The 25,381-nt window shown below is 41.4% G+C and overlaps 1 protein-coding gene across 1 annotated transcript in view; it reads right to left on the reverse strand.

The window, feature by feature from the left end:
• Positions 1-25,040, reverse strand: part of FMNL2 (formin like 2) — a 281,409-nt gene extending 256,369 nt beyond the window's left edge. Inside the window, 1 exon segment of the mRNA XM_033112217.1 lies at positions 24,924-25,040. Coding sequence (XP_032968108.1) covers positions 24,924-25,040 — 117 coding nt within the window.
• Positions 25,041-25,381: the final 341 nt, after the last annotated feature.

The raw sequence follows: 25,381 nt of genomic DNA on the forward strand, positions 1-25,381 counted from the left end.
TATTCTTTTCTCTCCACCATTCTACTAACCAAGGGTTCTGAACCAGGGATCCACAGAGCTCTGATAGTCTATGAATGGGTTTCTCGAGTTGCCTGTTAATGTCTACATGTAGATTATATCTATGGACTTCTCTTGGGACAAGGATCCACAGCTTTCATAAGAATCTCAAAGGAGTCCCCGATCCAAATAAGAACCAATTTAAATTCAAGTCCTGCTCTTCTTAGACACCAACTTTCCACTTTCCTCCTCTTCGTTTTTACATGCACCTATTTTGTCTATCTCTACAGTCATTCACTGCCTGATTATAGCAGCAGACATTTGACTGGGCTTTCTAACTCCAACTTGTCCACCTAAGCCATCCTAAGATCCCTCCCAGATAACATTCCTAAAACATAACTTTTATCACAATTTCTCTCGTCATTTCTACACACCCGATATTCTAGTATCAACCACATGCAGTCTCAAAACACACCATACCTTCATTCCTTTCCTAGAATGCCTTCCCCCAAAACTGCTCCCCACTTTTCCCCAACCCCAAGCCATCCCATTCATCTTCCACTCTCCATTTCAAGAGTCAACTCTTCAATTTTTTTTCTGATTCCTTGTCAATCTCTACCTCCAAAGAACATATACCACCTTGGACTGCAATTTATACATATTCCTATTATATCATTTACTATATATAGATACAGTATCTTTCATTTCTGTGTACTCTAGTATAGTGCCCAGAAAACCAGTCACACAATAAATCCTCAATGAATGAATAAATAAATCACGTTATGTGCTGGGCACATAGGTGAGCAATACCATATGTGAATTGAAAAGTGTTCAAAAATACTTGTACTTCATTTTATATCTCAATTCTCTTAATCCTCAGTTTAATTAAAATAAACATTATTTAGGGTTTGCAGAGGAATGTTCTAGATGGGAGGAAAAAAACCTCTCAGAAACTTATTAACAAATTTCACTCATCATGAGAGACAATTCTGAACTCTCAGTAACACAGAAAACTGTCCAGCTGAAAACTTTCTTGAATAAAGCTGGATTTATTTCAGATACTAAGCAGAAACATTGTTGAAGAAACTCATTTATGTAAGATCAAAGTCACCGGCTAATTCCAAGACCTGCATCTCTTCTAGAGTTGCATAATATAACATTTTGCCAGAAAGAGTACCCAAAGCCCATTTAAATAGACTAATTTATTGGAAATACTAATCACGGAATTGCTTCAGAAATTCTGCCAAATTTGCTCTTGCTACATTAAGATTGTCTAAGATATGGTTTATGGTTTACTAGTGTTTTGGTTTAAAAGCCTGGCTCTCTGACTGATACCATGATAACATTCAATGGCAGAACAACAGAGGCTTAAGACAAAACTTAAATAATAATAACTCCATACATATCCTGTAGGCCTTTGTAAGAAAAAAACAAACAAAATTCTTGACTGAATTTTAACCTTAATGTTTATGAATTTGCAAAAATTCCTAAAGGATGTGAAAATTTCACTGAAAATGGTCTGAATTTCCAAGGGGCTCAATTCTTACCCCTATTTTGGCTTTCCCTAGCTGAATTCACTTTTCCATAATTCATTCACCTAAGCAGAAGAAGTGCCCCAGTAGAGGAAAGGTACCTGAGGCTCCACAGGCAACTACGTCCCGAGCAACTCATTAATTAGCACACTCAGACAAATTGCCAAGAAATCCCAGGGCTATGAATTCCGGTGTCAACAACATCAAGCACAACAAAGATCAATGTTAATTCCAAGTTACCTGGGGGTCTGCTATGGCAAAATAAATTAATTAGTGGACAGCACTATCTATCAGACACCAAATATAAAACTCAGCCTACCAGTGAGGCTATCAAAATACTGACTTCAGAAGCATCCAGAATGACTATCTTACAAAGCACTTCAGAAACCCTCAGAGACAGACAGACAGATCATAAAGTGTTGAGGTTAGCAAGTATCTTAGTAAAATCTCTCAAAAGAAACTCCAAATAAATGGAAAGGATGAGCCTGGTCATTCAGTCACCCTCCCATGTTGAGATTCAAACTGAGATGCTCAGGAACCTCAGGAAGCAACAACACATAAGGAGTTTAATATATTCAATTTCCATTTAGCTATAATTCAAACACCTAGAAACAAAAGGTTTTTAGAATCTGTTTTGATAACAGCTTTATTAAGATATACTTCACATACCATATGATTCACCCATTTAAAGAATATGACAGTTTTTAGTACATTCCAGAGTTGTGCGGCTATCAGCACAATCAAGTTTAGAACATTTGTATCACCTCAACATGAAACCCTGTACTCTTCCACTATCACCCATCCCAATCCCACCCAAGGTCACCCCCTCCCCCAGTCCTAAGCAGCCACTAATCTACTTCCTGTCTCTACAGATTTGTCTGTTATGAGCATTTCATATAAGTGGAATCATATAATAGGTGGTCTTGTGTGACTGGCTTCTTAGACTTAAAATGTTTTCTAAGTTCGTCCATGTTCGTAGCACATATCAGTGCTTTATTGCTTTTTATGGCCAAAATACTATTTGATTGTGTGCCTATGCCACATTTTATCAGTTGATGAGACTCTGATTTTTAAAGAAGACAATGTAACACTCTGACTTTTAAAGAAAACAAGGTTAAAGTCAATACTTTATCACATGGGATTTTGTCAATAAAGGGATTTCCTAAAGTCAGAACAGGCTCAGCTTCAGACACCATTGATTATAATCACTGATTACGGACGAACAGAACTATGATTCCAAAGCACCACAGGGTGCTTAGTACCTTTGGCATCACCCCCCCCAAAACAAAAAAAAAATGAGTAAGCCACCAAACAATTCATTAGAAGAAGAGACTCTATAGTCCCTTTCAGTCCTAGTTTCCTTGTCTGTAAAATGTCCCAAATGATTGCAGTCAGACTTAAATCCCCTTCAGGTGTTAGGTCATTTTACCTCTGTTACTAAGAAGGAAAATGAAGCCCACAAAAGACTGTAAAGGTTATAGCAACAATTAATGGCAAAGTTAAAAGTCAAATCTTATTTTCCTAATACCCGTTTTATTTTCACCACTCTAAATGGACTCTTTAAACCATATTCAACATCATCCTAAGGAAAGATTCAGAATGTGTACCAAGACTCAGCTAAAAGGACACTCATCTTGGTGAAACAAGACAGACAGAAAGAGACAGAGAGACCAATCATTCTCAGACTCAAACAACAGGAACTAGTTAAATAAACTATGAAATGCCAATAAATCTAACCGTTTACAGGCACTCAGAAATTCTAATTAAAAATAAGAAAAGATGTTTGTGACATGGACACACGCAAGAAAACAAAACCATACTGGAAAAATATACGTACTAAAATAGTTAACAATGCTTATCTCTGGGCAATGGAATAGAAAGTGCTTTTATTTTGTTTCTAAACTGCATTTCCTAATAAGAAGTATATTATTTGCAAAGAGAATATATTGTTTTCATTAGTAGAAAAAATTAGTTTTAAATGTCTAGCATTTGCATTTAGTGTAAATTGTTATATTCTATTTGATAATGTTACAGTAATAAGATTTTGAAATTGAGTGTAATTCCTCTTTCTGCATTATTATGTATAAAAGAATGTCCCTCTACCAAAGCTCTTTTCAGGATTTATCCCACATCAATGCTCTGAGATGGGCAGAACATCTTTATTTATTTATTCCCATTTGCAGATGGTGAAGTTAAAAAAAAAAAAAAAACAAAAAACAGGAGACCTTAGGGATGTGGCTGGCAGAGACGGGATTAAAGCCCCTGGTTTAAGTCATTCCAGCCCTCACAGTTCAACTGTAAATCAGAAACAAATCCAGGGAAAGGAATTATTCTTTGAGAATGGCGCTACTTTGTGAATTCTACAGATCTCATGAATGTAGTAAAATTTAGGCACATAGAAGAAGCAAAATATCAAACCACCTTCCACTGTGATAATATTTTCAGGTGTGGTTGAAATACAAACATAATGAGGACCATTACCTATAAAGTTATTAGAAAGTTGACGTATACTTCAAATACAGCAAAAACCCCAGAAGTCACCCACAAACAAGGCAGGACACCCAAAATGACGACTCTGATTTTGGTTTCTCATTCTTATTTTAAGTGAGAGCATTTCATCGAGTAAAAATTAAATTGAAGACAAGCTAAATTTCAAAAAACAAATTGGAAAACTGTGTTATCATTATCCAGATTCCCACCACATATGCAAAACCCAGGAGACTCAAGGAATAAAAAAATGTTTCCTTTACTTTGTAAGTGTATTATTTCCCAGATGTTTTTCTAGGGGAAAAAAAAAGAAGTTACAGACCTAACTACATTAACATACCTGCTACAATTAAACCCTCTTTCCAATATCCTCTTGGCTCTTAATTCTTCTCTGATGATCAGTATGCAGTCAAAATTCTATAAAGCAAATGTTTCCAACCTTAGCATGACCACAAGGAAGAGACATTGGCAACTCATCAAAGACCTAAGGAAGTCTCATGATCAAATCTAAAGAGTAAACAATTTCTTTGGTGTGGACTTTATGAGCTAAGGAGGTGAAAAGATATCTGACTAGGTTGCTTCAATGGGGATTATAAACAATTTCTGGAATTTAATCAGATCGAGTATCTTTTCCATCTAAAATAAGACAACCCTATATATATATATATATATATATATATATATATATATATATATATATATATATATATATTTTAATTTAAGTGTATTTTTCCAGGACCCGTCAGCTCCAAAGCAAATAGTTGTTTCAATCTAGTTGTGGAGGGCGCAGCTCACAGTGGTCCATGCGGGGATCGGACCAGCAACCTTGTTGTTAACAGCACAGTGCTCTAACCAACTGAGCTAACCGGCTGCCGCAAGAAAACCATATTTTAAAAGAATAGAATGGTATAGAAAATGGAGTCCACTTAGTAAAGATAAGTATTGTTTTATGAAAACTTGCTTTGTTTTTTATTTGGATCGACAGAACTTTTATATATTGGGCCGTGAACATAAAATGTATTTTAGCATAGGTTGCAGTCAAGAACTAGAAAGATACTGATTCAAATAATAATCTTCATTCTTTCAGAGTAGGCCATGAATATTTACTTTCAAAAGATAAAGTACAGATCATCTGTTAATAAGTTACTGATTCTAAGAAATGAGGCAGCAATTATTCTCATTCATTCATCTTACTATGAACATCTCATACATTTCATTCACCTGACTAGGAAGAAGTAAGATAGCTCCAAAAAACAATGACGCTATTGGTGACTTGCAGAACCCCCTTTATTACGCTTTAGTTGCAGGTTCTCCTTTCTGATAATGAGAAATTTACACAGTGCATTCCATTTGAATAAGTAGAACTTTGGGCTTACAGCCTTCCGCTTGTTACTGCGGGATGACATCTTCCTAAGTGATATGTACTCCAGGCCACTCCATCTTCATCGAGAGAGTGCAGAGCACAGCGGTTGGACGTGTACCATGGCCTCAGAGTGCCTAGTTCAAATCCTGCTCAACCACTTACTAAGAAAATTATTAAAATTCGACAGGATGTTCTGAGAAATACAAATAGAGAACTCACACAGTACTTGGCCCTTAGAAAGCCCTCAAAATGGGAAAGATTATTAAAGCAACTCTTGTCAAAGTAGCAAAATCCTCATGGGAGCAAATAAACAAGGACAGAGAGAATATACAAATTTTCCCCTTCTTCTAAAACTACTCAATGGCTTTGTAAATGGTGATGAAAATAGCTGGATGTTAAGAATTCCTGCCACCAAAATCAAAGACAGATTGGATAATCCATACTGAAGCCAAGATGGTCCCCTATATATCCTACTGTACTACTGCCCCTGGTTTAAGAAAACTAAACAGAACAACTCCACACTTACTTTCTGCTACATGATTCCCCAGTTGCTCTGAATTGTTTTTATCTGTTCTGTAAAGACAGACAGACAGACTACCTCTTATGCTATGGCTACATGTAAGAAATTAAATGGCAAACTGAGGCACAGAGAACACAATGGTTAAGATTGGGAGTTAGACTGGGGGTTAAGATTGGGAGCTCCAGCATCAGGGAGCCTGAGTTCAAACCTTGACTCTGCCACTTATGAATTGTGGGACTTTGGACAAGTTGCTCAATCTCTTTGCACCTTCGTTTCCTCTTCAGTAAGACTGAATAACAGTATTTACCCCGTTGGGTTGTTACCAAGATTACATGCAATAAAAGTTGTCCAGTCTAGCACAAAGATAGCAAATATTAGCCGCTATTATTACATTAAGCAAACAAACTCAGTCTACATTCATCTTAAACAGGAAGTTTAAACGGTTTCATTTGTTTTATGTTTCTAAATCTTATCACCAGAAATATAAACCCCTGGATGACAGCTCACTGCTATTACTCGTCATCTCTAGTACCAGGCAGGTGCTAAAATGTGTTTGTTAATTCTCTGATATGCAGACATAATCGGGGTAGATTAGGGTGTGCAAACCCCGCTAACATCAACTACCCCAAGGGGGAAAAAACACTCTAGAGAGCTTGACCAATAATCACTCAAGGTGAAGAAGGGCATACCTAGGACCCAGCTATTGAAATTCTATGTGCATAACCTTAAGAAACTTACACCTGTGCATCAAGTGACGTAGATAAGGGTTACGATTGTAACATTACTTGTAATAAGAAATTGTAAATAATCTTAAACGAACATCGGCAGGGTAAGAGAGAGTTGATTCTCATTATTCACAGCGGTCATATCCTAGGAAGTCACAGGAAACACTGAATTAGCCAATACTGAACGACTGTTCCTAGGGGGGAAATACAGGGTTAGGTTTCCGCGAGCCTCTGGTCACCTCAACACATAACATTATGTTATGTGTGTTTCTGTTTAAAGACACCTTATTTAACATATATTGTTGATTCACTAACTTTGAATTTAAAGCCAACACCTCTCTAACTCGTGCCTGAAGAAAGCACCCGTTTTCTCCCTAAGACACGGTTCAGTCTTCTTGCACTTAGGGACACTACACAGCATTTCAGCACTATGCTTGGAGACGGTCACTTTGTTCGACCTCAGTTGAGAAACTGCACATCAGGTAACTCAGATGTGTCACCACTCTGTGATCCACGAATGACCACAAAAACACTTGCAAGTGTTAATTTGGGGAGAAGTTTCACCAATTAGGCAAGTTTGCCAATCCAGACTCCAGGAATGATGAGGACCAACTGTAAATAACTTATGGTACATTCCTCCAATGAATGTGATTCACAAATGAATGGCCTAAATGGCCATGCATCAACATGACGACTTCTCAAACCAAGTGCATAGAGATTCAACAGTACACGTGGGTACGAGACCAGTTCTACAAACTCAAACAACTGTAAATTATTTTTGCCGAATGTGCATCGGAATGACACATGCAGGGAAGGGAGGAAACGAGGACAGAGAAGCTTGGACTGTAGCTGTACCATTTTATTTCTTTATGTAGATGGGTATTTTATCTGACTCGTCTGTAATGGGGGGCTAATTTCATTAAGAACATATCCATTAGAACTATTTCTCGTATTGAAGTACACATGCAGCAAAGTACACACGCACTTTACAGCATTAAATTGTATGAAAGGAGATGTCTGCATGAAATGACAGCACATACTATCTGGGGCAGTGATGCAAACCATTTAACAGCATGATAGACTACAACAATTACAAGGGTCTGTTTGCACAGAAGGGAAGGATGCCTGCACAAGAGAGAGATGAAAAGGAGAGAGACAAAGGGTCAAATTTTCATTTCTAGATACACCCTGTGTCTCTGCTGCTCCTTTGAAGTGCATGGGAGTTTCTTTCCAGAAGGACCATATGCAGAACAGGGTGGAGTGATCCCAAAGCAAGCTTAGTCACCAGGACATCATGAGAAAAGCCTTAAGTCCTAAAAGAATTATTCCTAGGGTAGAAATATAAACTCCTGGATGACAGGGGAGAAGGTTTGGAAAGGAAAACTCCTGAATGGAAACTTAAGAATAGTTCCTAGAGCCAAAGACTGGAATGACCTATGAGGGCTTAATTTTCATTGCGATAAAGCAATAGCTTTCTTGGGGCATCAAAAAAGACATCATCTAACTCCCAATTTTGTTTCTGCTCAAGAAAAATAATAAACGTTTGTGACACTGTTACGTTTCCTTTGTAATTCTCCTCTTTGTTCACTTTTGGCAGTTACCGGTGTGAGCATCAGGGTAAAATCTAGTACCCCGCCAAAAATACCAATATCATGATTGATGTGTGATTCAAAAAAGCTGTCCGAATGGATACTCCAAAAGGAATGAGTCACACGGCTTGGCTGGGCATGTTAATATTTTTGTACCAAGTTATAATCCTTTTCATCTGGACCTTCTTAGAGTTGACTTATTGCTTCCTTTCATGCAATTCTGAGCTAAGGTCTACAATAAATGCCACCAGAAGACGACAGATTGGGTTCATACCTTCATTCTTAAATTCCAGAAATTGAGGCTATTTGATATGGAAATAGGGCACGAAGAAAAACATGCACGCAGCACCAGCCCACAGATTTAACGGCCCTCATGGGTCTGAGAACAAGGAATTTTATGTCTTACTACTTTGAGAGTTCTATCAAATATTCTTTTATATTAGTAACTTTAAATAGTAGAATGCCACTATAAAATTTAGACCAAAAATGACATTTATCAGCCGAGAGAACAAGAGAAATTTTCCTCACTGGAAAGTAAGTAACAGAGAAGAGTATGTAAAAAGCATCTTCAGAAAACTTGAGGTGCTCTTTTCTGGATGGTGGTAATGTACTGATTTGATTTTGGACTGGTCTATTTCATTGGCTCTCTCTGATTCAGCAAGACTGTGTAGGATAAAACTCAAATCAATGAATAAAAAACCTTCTGGGGCGGGGCGAGGGGGTGGAATACAGCAAGGGGTTACTGGGGGAATGCAACATATAACGACTTACTACTTTGTTTCCTAGATCAAGTCAGATGGCACTGTATTCTTGATTTGAAACAAAGATGAAGATTTAATTTAAAAATGCCCTTATCTCAATCAAATCAAACAGAAGGCTATCTACGCACAAGGTATAGAAACCCTTTTTCACCTGGATTGGAATTTAGAATAAAGTCCAAATGACTCCATCCATCCCAGAATGGAGCTGGAGCCAAACAAAACTTCAACAGCAGTTTCTTCGGCCCAGATGGTCACGACGTGAAGGTATTTTCTCTGTGAATGAACTGCTTAGGGGGTTCACAGTCATACTGTTGTACATTGCACGGTGGTTGTCTGCTCCAGTTATGAAAATGCTACCACTGCCATTAGGCTCTGAAATGGAAGGGTGCAAGGCTCTGAAACACCAGGCTCTTCTTTTCTAAACAGCACAAAATATACAGGAGACAAGATAAAACACCCAAGTAGAGGCTGCATACAATGGATCAGACCTTTGGAAACACGCACATAGGAAGGAAGGTCAGTAAGTGCCACCTGAAGGTGTGAGTCACAAGCACAAGCCACTGTCATTTCAATTCGGGGCGCTCTTCACATGGGGGTTGCGGGTGACTTCACTAAAGCCCCATTAGCGTCCACAGCCTGACCCCGAAAATTCATGCTTTAACAAAGGCAAAGTAAAGGAGTGCAAAGTAATCAGAACCACCACCTTCTGTAAAGTGCTTACCCAAGCACCACAACCAGACTACTAAGCAACAGCATCTAAGCTTCCCAACAAGCCAAAGAGGGTGCTCTTGAACTCGGACGACAGGCATGGCTAACTGGGCTTAGAGGGATCACTCCTCCGGCGAGCAGCAACGTCCTGATTCAAACGCAGGTCGAATTCCACAGCCTGTGCTCTGAAACAAGCATTTTTTTCAAACTCGCCTTGTTTTAATAGTTCTGTTAATGCTCATTCTGGCTCCTAATGGTCCCGTGCCATTACTACCTATAACAACTTTTGTGGAGGAGACTGCCAGTTTTCTAGTCAAGTGAGCATAGCAGACGTTCACTTTCTGATGCCTGCAACCTCGGAGTAACACTGTGTTTCCCCGAAAATAAGACCTAGCCGGACCATCAGCTCTAATGCATCTTTTGGGGCAAAAATGAATATAAGACCCGGTCTCATTTTACTATAATATAAAACCGGGTTTTTTATAATATAATACAATATATATAATAAACATCATGTAATATAATATATTATCATATAATATCAGTGAGTGATTTATAATATATGATTTATAGTATCATATAAATACCGGGTCCGGCTCGGTCTTATTTTCGGGGAAACACGGTGAGCCTCACAGTCAATTACTCTTTGGAGTAGAATGCTCGACCATGTGAAAGGCTGTTTCTCAAAATTAGGATTTTTTACCAGATTCTTCCAAGTGGTTTGCACACGTGCACTTACACACATACACCTGAATCCTTAAGCATTCAGGCAGAGCAGAATTCATTTCATCGGTGCTTTATGGATTACAACATTCACCCAAATTTATTGACTTGTCTCGATTTATCAGGTTAGCCTAAAATGTTACAACACTTTACCCTTAATATGTCCTTCCATAGGGCAATATATACACAGCACATACGTACGATAAATGCCTTTAAAAACCCTATTATTTTCACCTTCATGCCTGTCTCCTCCACCAGGCAGCTAACTCCTCAAAGATAGACACGGTGCTTGATTCACCTGTGTCCCAGCATCTTAACAGTGCTTCGCTTGGAGCATACACCCAAAGGAAACATTTGTTGAATGAATGGATGGATGGATGGGATTACATGGAATTTGTTTATTAAATAAGCAACCCCCAACATAAAGCCTACTAATACAAGATAATAACAGTTGTTCCCCTCACAAGGAAGTCCAAGTGTACGGGTTATCACTGAGGGCTGATCAAAAGGCTTACTAAGCTGTAACAACACAGCCATTTTAGTAGGGACATTTAAAAAAACAAAGGTTCAGAGGCAGTTGTCTGAAAGAGAGCCTTCAGAAAGCCTTCAGAGGACAACTGTTACAAGAAAAAAGCCAATTTGATCACAAGCTTATTTGGCCTCTACTCTTTCAACAGTGGACAGTAGCTTATTCATCCAGTTTTTATTTTATCTTTAATTTATTTTTTGAAGAATATATAGCTGCTGTTAGTTCTGAGTATACACCAACAAAACTAATACAAGGTGAAAAGATATTGAGCTTACCCTCACAAAGCTTTTAATTTACTTTGAACCATTACACATTTGTATTTATCATGCTGATATTTTTGTAATTTGGAATCAAAACAGTATGTTAGGAGTGCAGCTTCAGAGTCCACGAAGTTGCTTTTCAGCTCCAATGCCTACTAGAAATGCGTCCTCAAGCAAGTCCCTTACCTCCTCTAAGCCTCAGTTTCTGGTATAAGAAGCAGAGATGACACCTACCTTCCAGGTATCCGGAGCTACCTTTCATGTTTACTGAAGTGATTAAAGAAATGCACAATAGGTGACTATATTGTTATTATTGCTGTGCCTGCATCAAACCCACATTTAATTTGAGGCATGCCTTAAAATCCTCATAAGAAACAAAAACACAAATATGTATTTAAAGACTTAATGTGATATTGAATGGAGTAAATCGACAGGCAGGCAAGACGTTAAAATTCTCCAGCCATTTTCCGTGCACTGCCAGAGGTTTGAGAGTTAGCAGCAGAATGAATGGTCTGAATGCCCAGATAACCATAGACTTTTCGCTTGTGGCTTTTCCTTTCGTCAAACTCAGAGGTTCTCAAACTTTAACTTTCATAAGTATAACTTTCTAGGGTTGTAGATCCAAAACTGTGCTTACTGTATGTACCTTTATGGGCACCTGAAGGAATTTTAGGGATCGTTATAACAATACACAACTTTTATCTTATTTTTAACTTCAGAGTAAAAAAAAAAAAAATCTCTTACATGCCTTTAAACTTTAAAAGGAAAAAAATATGAGCAACAAACTAGTAGCAAGTTACAGCAAAAAAGAAAGTTCTTTGTACCTTGCTGGACACATATCGACCTATGCATATAAAAGGGCCATTCCATGTACCAGCCGTCAAAAGGCCTTTGCTTACAAGGGCACATGTTCACAATAATCAAACACTCCATTCTCAAACTGTATGTTCCATGGGTCTAGAACAGTGACAAGGCTGCAACCATCATGTGGTAGAAAGCATTTGAATTTAACACGTGGCAGAACTGTGACTGCACAAAGCCACTTACAAGAAACAGCTCAGTGAAGACAAAGGAAATAGACTCATGCACCTCCACTTTGAGGTCTCCCCTCAGGGGAGGTCTGAGGACATGACCACTGGGCTGAGTACATTCCACATGCCGTGCCCTCCATTTGTTCCAGGCCCAGTGGAGCCCCATCCGGGGCCAGCAGGGGGAAAAACAAATGGAACCCAGGCTACTTCTACTTGGGGTCTCTTAACCTGATCTCCACACACTACATCCTTCAGATATTAACCAAGAGGGCGGGCACCATCTCCCATTATCCTAGATTCTTCTTCTCACAGCACTTTGCAGCATCCGAACTGATGCATTTATGTATCTGTGCACCCCTTTCATGTCTGGCTCCCCCACAGCCCTCTCCCATCACTAGATTGTACACTCCTCAAGGGCAGAGGATTGGTAGGCTTCGTGCAGCACTGCGTCCTCCCGTGCCTACGACACTGCCTGGCACATAGTAAGTATCTTCTAAAAATAGAAGTCCTTTTTAAGCAGTGACAAATGGGCAAAACTGCAGAGTGTAGAATAAATCGTCTCACAGTCGTTGGGACCAAGTTCCATCTCTCTACTTCCTAGTCCCAGGAAACTTTTTCTGAACACTCAAAATATAGAAATGGCACCTTCCTCTGAACCCTGAGAACTTGGTGTATCTACAGCTATAGTGACGCTGGACTCATATAGACAAAGTATAGCTACTGTGTAAATGAATGAATTTAGTCCGGAAGGTATACGAAGAACGAAAAACAAGAAACATACATACAATGACACCTTCCATCTAACTCAGAAGAAATACACAGTGCAGTACAGTAGAAAGAAGCAGGTTCTCACAGCTGACAGGCCTGGGTTCAAATCCTGCTGCCATCTTTTGGAGTGGCCACCTTACTGCGCTGATGTCTCCTTAGTAATAGGAAGATAGTATCTCCCTGCAAGGGTTGCCAGGAGCATCAGAGATAATGCTCATAAAGGACAGAACAGAATATGAGTGAGCACATAAACGTTTTGTACAGTGGAATGTCCCCTGGAGTTTTAGTACAAAAGACCCAGGACTGATTCACAAACTTCACCACTTTTCTATGTAACTTCAAGCCACATACCCTCATGCCCCGTTTGACTCATTTACTAAGAACTCTTACACTCACAGAACATAATTGGAAAGTACTTTGCAAACGGCAAAGCACTAAAATGCCACAGTAAGGAATGCTCACTTAACCTTGGCTCACTCCAAAAAAAAACCAACTGATCACGAAGGGTATTTTACGTTCAGAAAGTCCTACACCACTGTGCTACTATGCAGTGGGGACGGCACATGACACACCAATCTGGCTCAGTGAAAGTGAGAAACTACTGGTTTATTTTGGCCATTTTAACTACCCTACTTCTCTTCTCCTAATCCACCAGTTTCCTGTAAGCAGTCAGGTGAAACATGATGCCAGCTTACCACTTCTGAACACTTTGTATACTCAGGCACCTACTACAGCCAAGTGAGGTGGGGAATACCAAGATGAGTAACAATCTGTGACAAAGTTTCATTTCAACACAAAAGCCAATTATGTGCAATTAACAGTCAGCCCAGTGTGGTCAGTTAAATAGGTTCTCAGAGAGCGACTCAAGCCCTGACCCTGTTTCAGTGGGCACCATTCTCTAACCAAGTCAGCAATTATCTGCCGAGACCCTTCCCTGGACCAAGCACTGCACTGCGATGGCTTTGGAGAAGTGCCAGGACCTGTAAGATGTGATCCTTGCCTTCCAGGAGCCCACAGTGTGAACTAGCCAATAAAACAGGGGCATAAACAGATGGCTAAGAATGTAATGAGTGACTACAAAGAGACACATTAAAAGCAGCCCCTCATTTTACAGTCACACCTCACCCAAGGTGATATTTAATCAAGAGTAGGAGAAATAATCCATACTACTCATACTATATGTAAAGAGATCAAAGAGAGGAGAATTGTCTTCCCCGCCTCTCCCAAGCGGCTGTGGGTCTGTGAGGTCATTTGGAAGAGGTGAGATTACAAAAGAGCCCTGAAGGCTAGATATAGTTTCAATAAGCAGAGAAGCAAAGGGAACACATAATACTGAGGGTGCCCAAAAAATGTATACACATGACTTGTATTCATCTTTTGTTATTGGTATACATCGAATACTACCATTTTAATAGGTGTTTTCCTTCCTTAAACTGTGTATACACTTTTTTTTTTTGGCACCCTCTATGTGGGAGCATCACCATGAAAAAAGACAAATGGAAGGAAAGTGCAAGCCTGTTCTGTGGACAGGGATAAAGCCAAAGCCAAGTGAGGGTCCCAGAAGAAAACAAAAGAGGAGCTGGGTCTGGACAGATTGGAAGGCTTCAATGAGGAGCTCCTCATGAGTATGGAAGGCAAACCATTAACAGACATAGCCAAAGAGCCTCTTCAATCGGATCTATGTCTGGAACACCAGAGCAGAGCTTCGATGGGAACATTGAACCAAAAGATGAAATTCACAATCTTACACCTTTTAATCTTTCATAAGAAGCCATCAAGAAAGATGGCAAAATCTACAGGCCAGAACGTAGGCTTGAGAGTGAATAAATAAAACTTGTATCTGAACGTACGTAATTCCAAGTACTGAAGCCCCAACTACAAACGCTCATTTCCATGATGGAAATCCCTCCCCATTCATGCTTTACTCCCGGAGCACAAACCAAAATGTCTTCTTCTCGATATTATGAAAAGCAGAGTTACCACACACACACACACACGCACAAAAGAAACACCAGTAGGGTTATCAGTGACGCTATAACTAGAAGCAACAGGTAGATGCTGCAAAGTCAATGCCTCCTACTGGTCAGGCCTACTTGGACTGAGGAAACTTCTCAAAGGAAGTGGTGGAAACCTCACGGTTAGAGTCATTTACAATCAGACCACAAGGCACAATCCTGTGGTCTCCTTTTCTCCACGTAAGTCTAGCCACTTGCAAAGTAAGTGCAGGTGAGTGAGTGTGGCTGCAAGCGAAGGAGCCAAGTCGAACTACGTTTAAAGAAAAACAGGGAAACATTCCTATTCCTGTTCGAGGGGTGGGTTACGACAGTGAATTCAGTTTGTGAAAACCCACCAAGGGGCACACGTAATGATATGGGCTCATTTCTGTTTGTATATTATTCTTCAATAAAAAGATTCAGTTATAGGATGACGAAAAGACGATTCTTTCTCATCCTTAGGAAAAATGTTTTAATTTCTCCGTTACCAATAGAAAAATTACAGGAACCGAACCTTGGAATTTCTGATAATTATTGGTGAGATGACAAAAATATAGATGTCTAATGTTAAAGCATTACTCCATTACATGAGGACTGGGACCTGGTAAGTGCACAGATGATCTACAGAATTGTAAACCAAACAAATGTTTTTCAAACTTTCCCTGAGACTCAAAACTTTTACTGTGAAAGAACAGTGGAGAGGCTGAACACTGGCAAGCTGAATGGTTCCACAAACCCAGGAGGCCACATAGTTCTAAATGGTCTCTCCAGGTTGGCATCTGGATGGTCTGATTAGCTGGCAATAAAATAATGTCCTGTGATAAGGCCTGGGGAATCACCAATGCAAATTTATAGCATCCGGGTCCCAAGGCATTTGGATTGAACTGGTTTCCAGGGTTCACTGGGCAGAAGTTCTTGGGGATAAAGAATCCTGATGAGACAAGATATCCCCTTATCATTAAAAAGGCAAAGTTTCCTTGTTAGAACCACGAGGCTGACCATACTGGGGACTGAAAGGACCAGAACAGAAACTAACCTGTAAAGCTATTCACCTGATTCGCCCGGCCTTTGCGCTTAGGTTCTTCCCAAGCTTCACAAATACGACATTTGGCAGTACTGAACTCACTGCGCAAACTGAGTGAGTGTTGCCATGGTACAAATCTAATCATGTTCTATCCAACTTCTCCTGCTATTCGTTATCGTAATGCTTCCTCTATACAAAATAATAATAACATCATTCACTGAAGGCAGATGCGATTACTGTCAATCTTTCTGCCATTGTACAGCAGTCATCATCTTTACCTTCCCCGCCAAAATAAAACTCCATTCTTCTTCTTTAATATTCCAATCTAATTCCATACCTTCTCTCGCCATTTCCAATCACTAGAAAGTTCTGTCTGGTCATAAACCTACATTTCCTTGAAAGATTTATTTATATTTCTAGACGAAAATGAGATAATAATTGCTTCTATCCTCTCAGCTCAGAAAACCACATATGCTGTCCTCAAACCCCAAACCACATATGCTCAAGACTATGAATAAGAGGAATGTCTACTTGCTTATAACTACTAAAGGAGGAACTAGAGTCTTGCATTGAGAACAATCAGCTCATTCTTGACCGAGCATCCCTATTTATCTTTCTATTCGCAAAGCTAATTGCTTATATAAGCACGCCAATTTGCCTTGATTATAGAATTCTTAATAAATGAATGTTGTTTACATTTCACAAGTGTATTTGAATTTCATTCCAGGAAGCCAAGCTCATCAAGTCTTTGTAAATGGTAAAACCAGAGATCAAAGCAAACGGCCTGCATTGAACCAACAAACAATTAGGCTGGAGAATAGAGGCCTGAGCAAAAATACAATTGATTTATTGAGTGTTCTAGTCCAGAGTACACCACAGAGTCACTGTTCACTCTTTAGCTATCACATACAGAACTTTCTCTGCAAACCTCCACTATGATTATTTGATGGTCATTTCTTTTGTTTGTTTTTAAATGCTTTATTATTTTTTTGTTTTTATTAGTTTCAGATGTACAAAACAATGTACTAGTTAGACATTTACACCCCTTACAAAGTGATCATTGATAAGCCTCCCTCCTCCAATCTACTACTCCTCTGACATCACATATAGCTGTTACAATTCCATTGACTCTATTTCCTATTTGATGGTCATTTCTTAAATAGTTAAATAAGTCTCTCTAACATTCAGCAGACTTTGATTCATTCTATATTTCTCATCTGGGTGCTTTTGGTTGCCTCAAACCTCTTTAGGAGTTTTGTTTTGTTTTTTTTAACCCTTATCCTCTTTGCCTAATTTCCCCAGATTTTCTGGTACCTCTTAAACAATTCCTTCCCTCCTACACTCATCTGCTCTTTTCACCGTGGTTTTAACCCTTATGTTTGTTTGGTGTTTGGGGGAGGCAGAAAGACAGAAAACCCACTCCTCCAGCACAACGGCTTTCAACCAAGGCTGCACATTCAACTCTCCCAAGGAGCCTTTAAAAATCCTGATGCTCAGGTCACACTCCAGACAAACTTATCAGAATCTCTGGGAGACCCTGGCATCTGTATTTTTGGGGTCTCCTAGGTGATGTCAATGTACAGGAGTGTTTGAGAACCACTGCTTTAGCTTGTCAATCACTTCATTATCCTACTTAAATAAAGAGCTCAGCCAAACTCCCATGGGTGGGAAGTGGCAGGGGGCAGAAACACAAGGAAAAGAAATCAGGTCCCTGTTCCTGAGCAAATCCTCAACTCAAGGCAGGACCTGAGATAGGTGAGATCTGTTACCTTCAGGCACCAGCCACACCTCCGTGCCCAGCACCAGGCACAGGGCCAACAATGTGAACTACGTGACACCTTTCCCAAAGCCAACAAGTTTTTAGTCTAAACCAGGTCATGGGCACAGTTTACCAAACAGAAGTCAGTCAGGGAGGTTACCCCTGCAGACGGCAGGGTCTAAACACCTTCAACCTTTCGCTTCTGTGGCAACAAACACAGGGGCTTACAAATGCAACAAAGCTGCTTCAGCAAAGAAGAAAGTAGACTAAGGTTACATGTGAAATAAGAGTCTCTCGGGTCAGTTTCACACCACACGAGAACACTGAAGATGTGATGAGGGGAACACCTTTGGTATGTCCTAGAAACTATAAAAAGTTTGTGATAAGGTGAGCTGCTGTGAGTTGCTGCCAATGATCATGTTTTGTTCTGGTTTTTTCTTCTGGTGGTGTTGGGTTTGTTTATTAAGAGTGTGAAAAGAAAGCACACTTCTGTCCACAGCAAACACCCTCATACAGTCAAGTAGGAACTTGGTATTTCCCATGTAAGGGATTCTCAGCCAGCTGGGCCCTCAGCCGTTGGCCTTAGGTGAATCCCCGTCCACAAGGCAGCTTTCCAGCCTACCAGCTCTTCCCTAGATATTGCTTCCAAAGTTTATCTGTTGGAAACTGCATAGTCCTTGGTGTTATGCTGAAAGAGAGGGTTCTGGAGAAGAGGATGGGGTGACTGGGGAGGAGAGAAGACCACCCTGCAGACTGAACGGACACCATCTGCAAGGGAAGACAAGAGGCGAGCTATCTCTGTCCCCAGTGTTCCGGTAGGTGAAAGCTAAGAAGGTGCATGAAGCCTCTCTACAGACACCATGACCCATAGCCGGGGTACATACTCCTTGTGATGGGGGAAAGGGGACACATGCCCCACTGAAGAAAGCAAGAGCCAAGCAGCTGCACAGTTTGTAACTCACCCTCCTTCCTAAGCATTTCCAGTCCATTCTTCTCTCAAGATTCACTGCTTTGTTCCTAAGAGGATTGCAGGTACCTCCAAATGTAATTACCCTCTTGCAAAGGAGAGAGACAATCATCTGGAATCAGTGCTTCTTTTATTAGCCACTTTCATAACCTCTATTACTTGCTTAAATATGAGGGTCCATTTCACCTTGTCCTTATTCCCCAAGCCCAAAGTACTGAAAGAAGAGCACACTTCATTAAGACCAAACCCTTCAGGCAACAGATTTGTAAAGTTGAATCAACTTCCCAAAAAAACAGGAGCTTATACTTTTTCGTCTGTGAGCCCAGGAGGAACCTACAAGGGGATCCTTCCCCACTCTCAGGCGCCCTCATTCTATGTCTAGAACATGCACGTGGCAGACTCAGCTCAGAGAGGTACCTATCTCTCAGCCAATAATGCATTAGCTATGTCTTGGGTTCAGAAAGACCTTTCCATTACCAGCATTTTTCATGCAACTTCAGTCTGAGCAACTCTCATGAAGAGGTCACTATTCATTTTTTTGACAACTCTAAATGTTACAATACTTTTCCTTAGGATAATGTGACTTTCTGTCAGCAACCCTGGAAATTCTACTCTCTAGACCACATAGAATACAGCTACACACTTTTCTACACAAAACTTCTTCAGAATATGAAGTCAGCTAATGGAGCACAATATATTATGTTCTGGACATTTTTACACTGTTAAATGCTCTGATTCTTTAAAATCTCATGCCTATCCTAATAATTGCATCAAATTTTGTTCCTATTTATACAGGAGGAAAATCAAGAACCAGAGAAAAAGGAGAGAGTTTAACTTGCTCAAGCTGGTGCAGCAGATATAATTCTAGAATCTAGATCTCCTGCCTCCCCAGGCCAATGCTGTTTGCTAAATGAGAGGCCACAAGTAAAAGTAATTTTCTTATCACTTAAGGATTAAGGGCGTGCATACCTTTTCTCCCCCAGATTTCACCCGTTTAGATTGCTGCCAGTCTCTCACTGGAGCCAAACATTTGCATTCAGAGAGCAGCCTTTAATAAGCTTCTATCTTAGATAACTACTGTGTTTCCTCGAAAATAAGACCGGGTCTTATATTAATTTTTCCTCCAAAAGACGCATTAGGGCTTATGTTCAGGGGACGTCTTCCTGAAAAATCATGCTAAGGCTTATCTTCCGGTTAGGTCTTATTTTCGAGGAAACATGGTAAATATATTGGTATTAGGGGGAGGAGGAAATGAACCCAGATAGTAAGTGCAGTCCTAAGCATATATTCCTACTCTGGAAAATAAAACAGCTCAGGGAATTACTGTAATGGCTCAAAGTGACAATGCTCCACCCCCCTTCTCCACCTCCTTTCCCTCACAACAGGAGAAAGGATGTGAGAAAACAAATCAGCATGCATTAGATGATGGCCTAACTACACTCTGCTTTGCAGACTTTATGGCAAGAGCTTTCCTTGGAAGTGGTTGAAAGGGAACGACACCTTGCAGAGGGAAATCAATGTAAATGTTGAAAGTTGACCTTCCTTGTCCATTTCACAAGTAATTACATTTGGAGTGTATGCATTGCACTGACAGATGGCCTCTTCCCTCTGATTTGGAAAACCTAACTTCCCAACCAAGGTAGTTCAAGTCTGCCTGGTTAGGAAACACTGAAGAGTATACTTTCAGACCAAACCAATATTTAACTCCATGCCTGAAAATAGAACAGCAGAGTGAAGATGCCAAAGTGTTTCACATCTAAAGAGAAACAGCAAGTGCCCCTCACTTTGACCACTCTGAGAAATGTCTGCCTATTTTATACAGTTTGAAACTTGCATTTACCAGATTTAGGCTTTGGTTTTGTTTTGGTTTTGTTTTTGTTATAGCTTTACTGCTAGTTCCAGCCCCCTCCTTTTTTTTCCTTCCCAGTTCTAGGCCTAAGGAAGTATAATATAAGCGAGGGGTGGGGAGCAGACAGATCCAAACCAATCTGGGTTAAAATCCTAGATTAGCTATTGAATTCCTGTATGACTTCCCGTCATACAGTTAGGTAAACATTTAGGTAATCGTTATTTCCTCATCTATACTGTTGCTGATAGCTGGAGTTATTGTGAGGATTGAATGAGAACATGTAAGCATAGGGCATACTCACAGTGCCGTGTTTCCCCGAAAATAAGACCTAGCTGGACAATGAGCTCTAATGCGTCCTTTGGAGCAAAAACTAATATAAGACCCAGTCTTATTTTACTATAAGACTACATCTTATATGATATAAGACTGGGTCTTATATTAGTTTTTGCTCCAAAGGACGCATTAGAGCTGAAGGTCCGGCTAGGTCTTATTTTCGGGGAAACACGGTAGGTGCTCAGAAAATGTTCCCACTTCTTCCTAAAGCAAAATGACCACATTCAACCTCAGGGCAAGCAAAAACAAACAAGCAAGCAAAACTGAAAGGGAAGTTGACTCAAAGTAATCACCTATCAAAGAAGTTCCCGGTATCAAACATAAGATAGTAAGACTGCCCTAAACCGTCGTTTCCTAATCTGTCTTTTTAAATCTGTTTGCTGAGCAACCTGAGATCTGATATCGCACAGAGATACAGCATCTAGGATACAGGGCTTAAAAGTACCCTTTCCTCTGCAACTCAAAGAATCCTTAGGACAATTTTTTGACAAAGGCACTGGGGGGACAGTGACTGCAAGCCAAAAATTAGTGAATATTATGGAGAGTCTAATATAGAAAGAGGTAGTCTTAGACAAAGACCATCAGTTGTTCACCACACCCAAACTCACCTTCTTAGTGTCATCTTTGAAAATAAAGGACATGTGAGTGTGAGTCTGTGTGTCTGTGTGTGTGTGTGTGTGTGTGTGTGTGTGTTCCCAACAATTAATAATGGAGAGCTTAATAATGGAGTGTTTAATAATGGAGAGCCACATGAATACTTAATTATAAATATGTGGGACCCAAAAAACAGGCCAACGTTACCTATAAATATATTACATAAAATATATACACCCTAAAGGAACAAAAGTTGAAGTCAATGAATGTATAATTTATGAAACATTTCCATCGAAGAGTGTAACAGCACGCTACCTGTGCACAGGCAAACACTGAAAGGGAGGTACAGGATGCAAAGAGTTAATGTATATAAAGAGTCAGCAATCCTCTCCCTGAAATATATGTTTTATAACTCTTATTACAACAATGTTGAAGACAAGTTCAGAGAGGGGTAGATTCTCCTAAGGAAGATTGAGCTCCTAAAATTTGGACCCATGTTTACTAGTCATTGATTAGCAGAAGTTCAGTTAACACAAATCTCTATTTAAAAATTTCAATTTTTTCCTATAAAAGATTATTTTTTGAAGTTTACCCCTCCACAGATCTTAATTCATCAATCTTTTATTCTCTCCTCTCACCTTTCCATTCATACTTTCATATTTTTTTAGATTTATACAATTTAACTCATATAAACTGAAGGGGGGGTTGGGGAGACAGTCATGGAGTAGGTTTGTTCTCTCTTAAGATTTTTCAGAAATAGACTTCTGTCATATATTTTTATTTACTCTTCCTCAGTGCTTTAAATATTCTAGAGCTTGAAGGTGGGAGGAATTCTTTTTCATGCCTGAAATGGCTTGTTAATTATTGATGTAAGCCATCCTTACAATGAGGTGAACGTATAATTTTCTGTACAGTATTACTATCTGGTTTTCCTCCCAAAACACATATGACCTTTATCATACAGAAGAATAAAACCAGGATCAATAATGTCAAAATGATTCCCATTGTATCAGGATAGAGAATTTCTCCATACTTAAAAATTTGCCAACCTAAAATTTGTCCTTCAAGCCTGATCTCCAGAATTAAATGGTTTGAGCTGATTTCTTAAGCAATTCATGAAGAGCAAAATTGGAGCATCATATGTACAACCGGGGAAAAGCTGACAAGTGGAATGACCATAACTCTGAACTTCTATCCACCCACAGAGATTCCTTTTAACTACTCCCGTAGGTTTTCGAAGAGCAGCTGGAGCTGACTAAGGATAATTACATTAAACACTACGCCAGTGGGCCTCAGTACATCCCTAACAAGAGGGTCCCCAGCTGAGTCTTTTCCCAAAAGCTTTGTCTCTATTCAAAAATGGTCAACCTGGTGTTTTTTGGTTGTTTGTTTGTGTGTTTGTCTGTTTTGATAGGCTTACACTATTGTTAACAATTATGAAAGAAACTGCGCCCAGTAACGGTGTGTGATACACAGTTAAGTAGCCCCAACAACCCACCATTGCCCCAAGGAGCTTGTGATGTATTACAGAACCATAAATCTCTACATACTAAATTTGGGACTGCTAAACTTAATAGTAACACAAATACAACATGTTAATGATGACACATTACTTTTCCTAAAGATTAATTCATACCAGGTGTTATTCATCAGCAGGGTAACTAAGAGCTCATGCACGCTATCCCTGTTGAGAACTTAACTGCATTATTGTTATCTGGGTTGCCTGTGTCACTCACTGGCCCTTCCACTTCAAGTACACTACACCACCACCACCACTGCATGGATGGAAAGACAAAACCCAGAGCTAGGGGTAAGAACCATGTGTCTGTCTGGTAGGAAGGAGATTGTGAATAAAAACGTTTGTCTCTGCAAAGACAAGTATGCACCCAGGCTGCCTTGAGAAGTAATTAAGCCTATGCTGTTTCATTTCGGAGCGTCCCATCTTGCACAAGGTGGGAGCAGCTGTGGGAGATCACAGAAGATGCAAAGCAAGACAGGCAGCCTCATCTATCTCCCAACTGCCACACCAGCGGTTCCTGGTGGTTTGAAAAAGCTTGTAGCCTCTGTTGTCCCAAACAACAGAAACCTAACCTGCCATCCAGAACATTATTCCCCATATCAAGCCAGCCCCTTTCAGCGTTCTGAAGAAAGCCAATTTAAATGTTCCAGTCAGTGTTCAGACTCGGGGTCCTTTCCCAAGGTTGTGAAGTTACATGCCAAAAACCCTCAGGCAGAGGCAAAAATTTGGCTGCCTTGAGCACAAGTTTCTCTTGCTGCCTAGCGTTGTAGCGTTTACAGGTAACTAACGAGGAAAACGGAAACGTACAAGTGTAAGGAATAGCAAGGCTTCCGATCTTGCCCAATTCCCCAACATCCCTTAAAAGAGGATGAGACACTAAAAATCGAAGTCTGGGGATCAACTGTAGCACAGACTCTTGCTAGGGCTAGGGCGAGGCCGCCACACCCTCTTGAGCTCACAGCACTGACAAGCTTGGCGGGGAGGGGCCCAGAAACTTAGTCCCAGCAGGAACGGGAGAAAGAAGGGAGTCTTCAGTGTCTTTGATTTGGGAAGCCTTAAAGCTAGGAGAAGCGGATTTCAGGAGGGGGCCGGGGATTTGGCTGGGTGTCGGAGGGGAGGGGTCGCCCCTGGAGTCAGAACAGCTCGCAACACGTCCCCGAAAACCAGCACATTTTTGTGGTTTAAGATTTAAGACCAGAAGGAACGCGCCGAGGCGAAGCTTCTCTCTCGCTTGGGTTTCAGATGCCTCCCTTCTCGCTTAGGGATCGGAGCCCCGCACTACCGCGGGTTTCCTCTTTCTCTTTCGGGGGAGCTCCCCTCCGCCAAGCTGCATCGTCCGCGTCCAAGTTCGCCCTAGCGCACCTCTCGGCACACCGCCCACGACCGGCCACATGAACCCATCACGGCCGGCCACATGAACCCATCTGCCGCGCACTCAGCAGGCTCGGGGCTGGGAGCCCGCCGAATGGTCCACAGAGACTCGGGGTTTGCGGGGATTTCTTTCTCTTTCTTTTTTTATAAAACAAAAAGCCTTAGCAGCTCGCCACCCCCTCCTCCTCGGGCCCGCGCCACCTACCCTTCACGCCCACGCTGCACCTCCTGGGCACACGCGCTGCGAGGTGCCTCTCCCACCAGACAATGGGTTCGGGGCTGGCCAGGCAGTCTGCCCCGAGCCCCCGGCCCTATCTAGGGACTCCAAGAGGGCAGAGCGCAGGGGGCTGGAAGAGGGGCGGAGAGGAGTGAGGCTAGGGAGGCCACAATGGGGAAGGTGGGCGCCTCCCCCTTGGGACAGGAGGCTCGCTCCCGGCGCGGGTAGAAGGGGAGGGAGTAGGGGTCAGAGGCGCTGCCCGGCCCGGGGCCCCGCGCCGGACCGTCGCCGCCGCACACTCACCAGCACGATGGCAAATCGCTCCTCCAGTTCACCTGGCTCCGGCATCGGCAGCTTCAAAGGCACGTTGTGCGCCCTGAAATCCGTCTGCTGCGAATCCATGCTCCCCGCGTTGCCCATGTTGGCTGCACGCCGGGGCCAGGGGCTGCTCCGGGCCCCTCGCGTCCACGTCAGAAATCAGAACAGCTCTCGGCGGCCGGCTCCCACCCGCTGGGGCGACCTGCCCGGCTCCCCGCTTTCTGCTGCGCCCCGGAGACTGTGCAGCGCGCACCGGTCCCTAGCAGCGCTCCGAGCCGAGCCGCCCCCCGGCCTCCCTCATGCTCCCCGCCGCCCCAGGGCCGCTCCGATCTTTTTTCCTCTGGAGGGGTCTTCAGGGCGCCGGGCGCCTATCTGCATGTTGCTCCGCTGGGACCCCCTCTTCCTGCCAGCGATCCCGGACAGCGGGTGCGTGGCGCCTCTGA

Source organism: Rhinolophus ferrumequinum, chromosome 8 (assembly GCF_004115265.2).
Source record: "Rhinolophus ferrumequinum isolate MPI-CBG mRhiFer1 chromosome 8, mRhiFer1_v1.p, whole genome shotgun sequence".
NCBI classification, from domain to species: Eukaryota; Metazoa; Chordata; class Mammalia; order Chiroptera; family Rhinolophidae; genus Rhinolophus; species Rhinolophus ferrumequinum.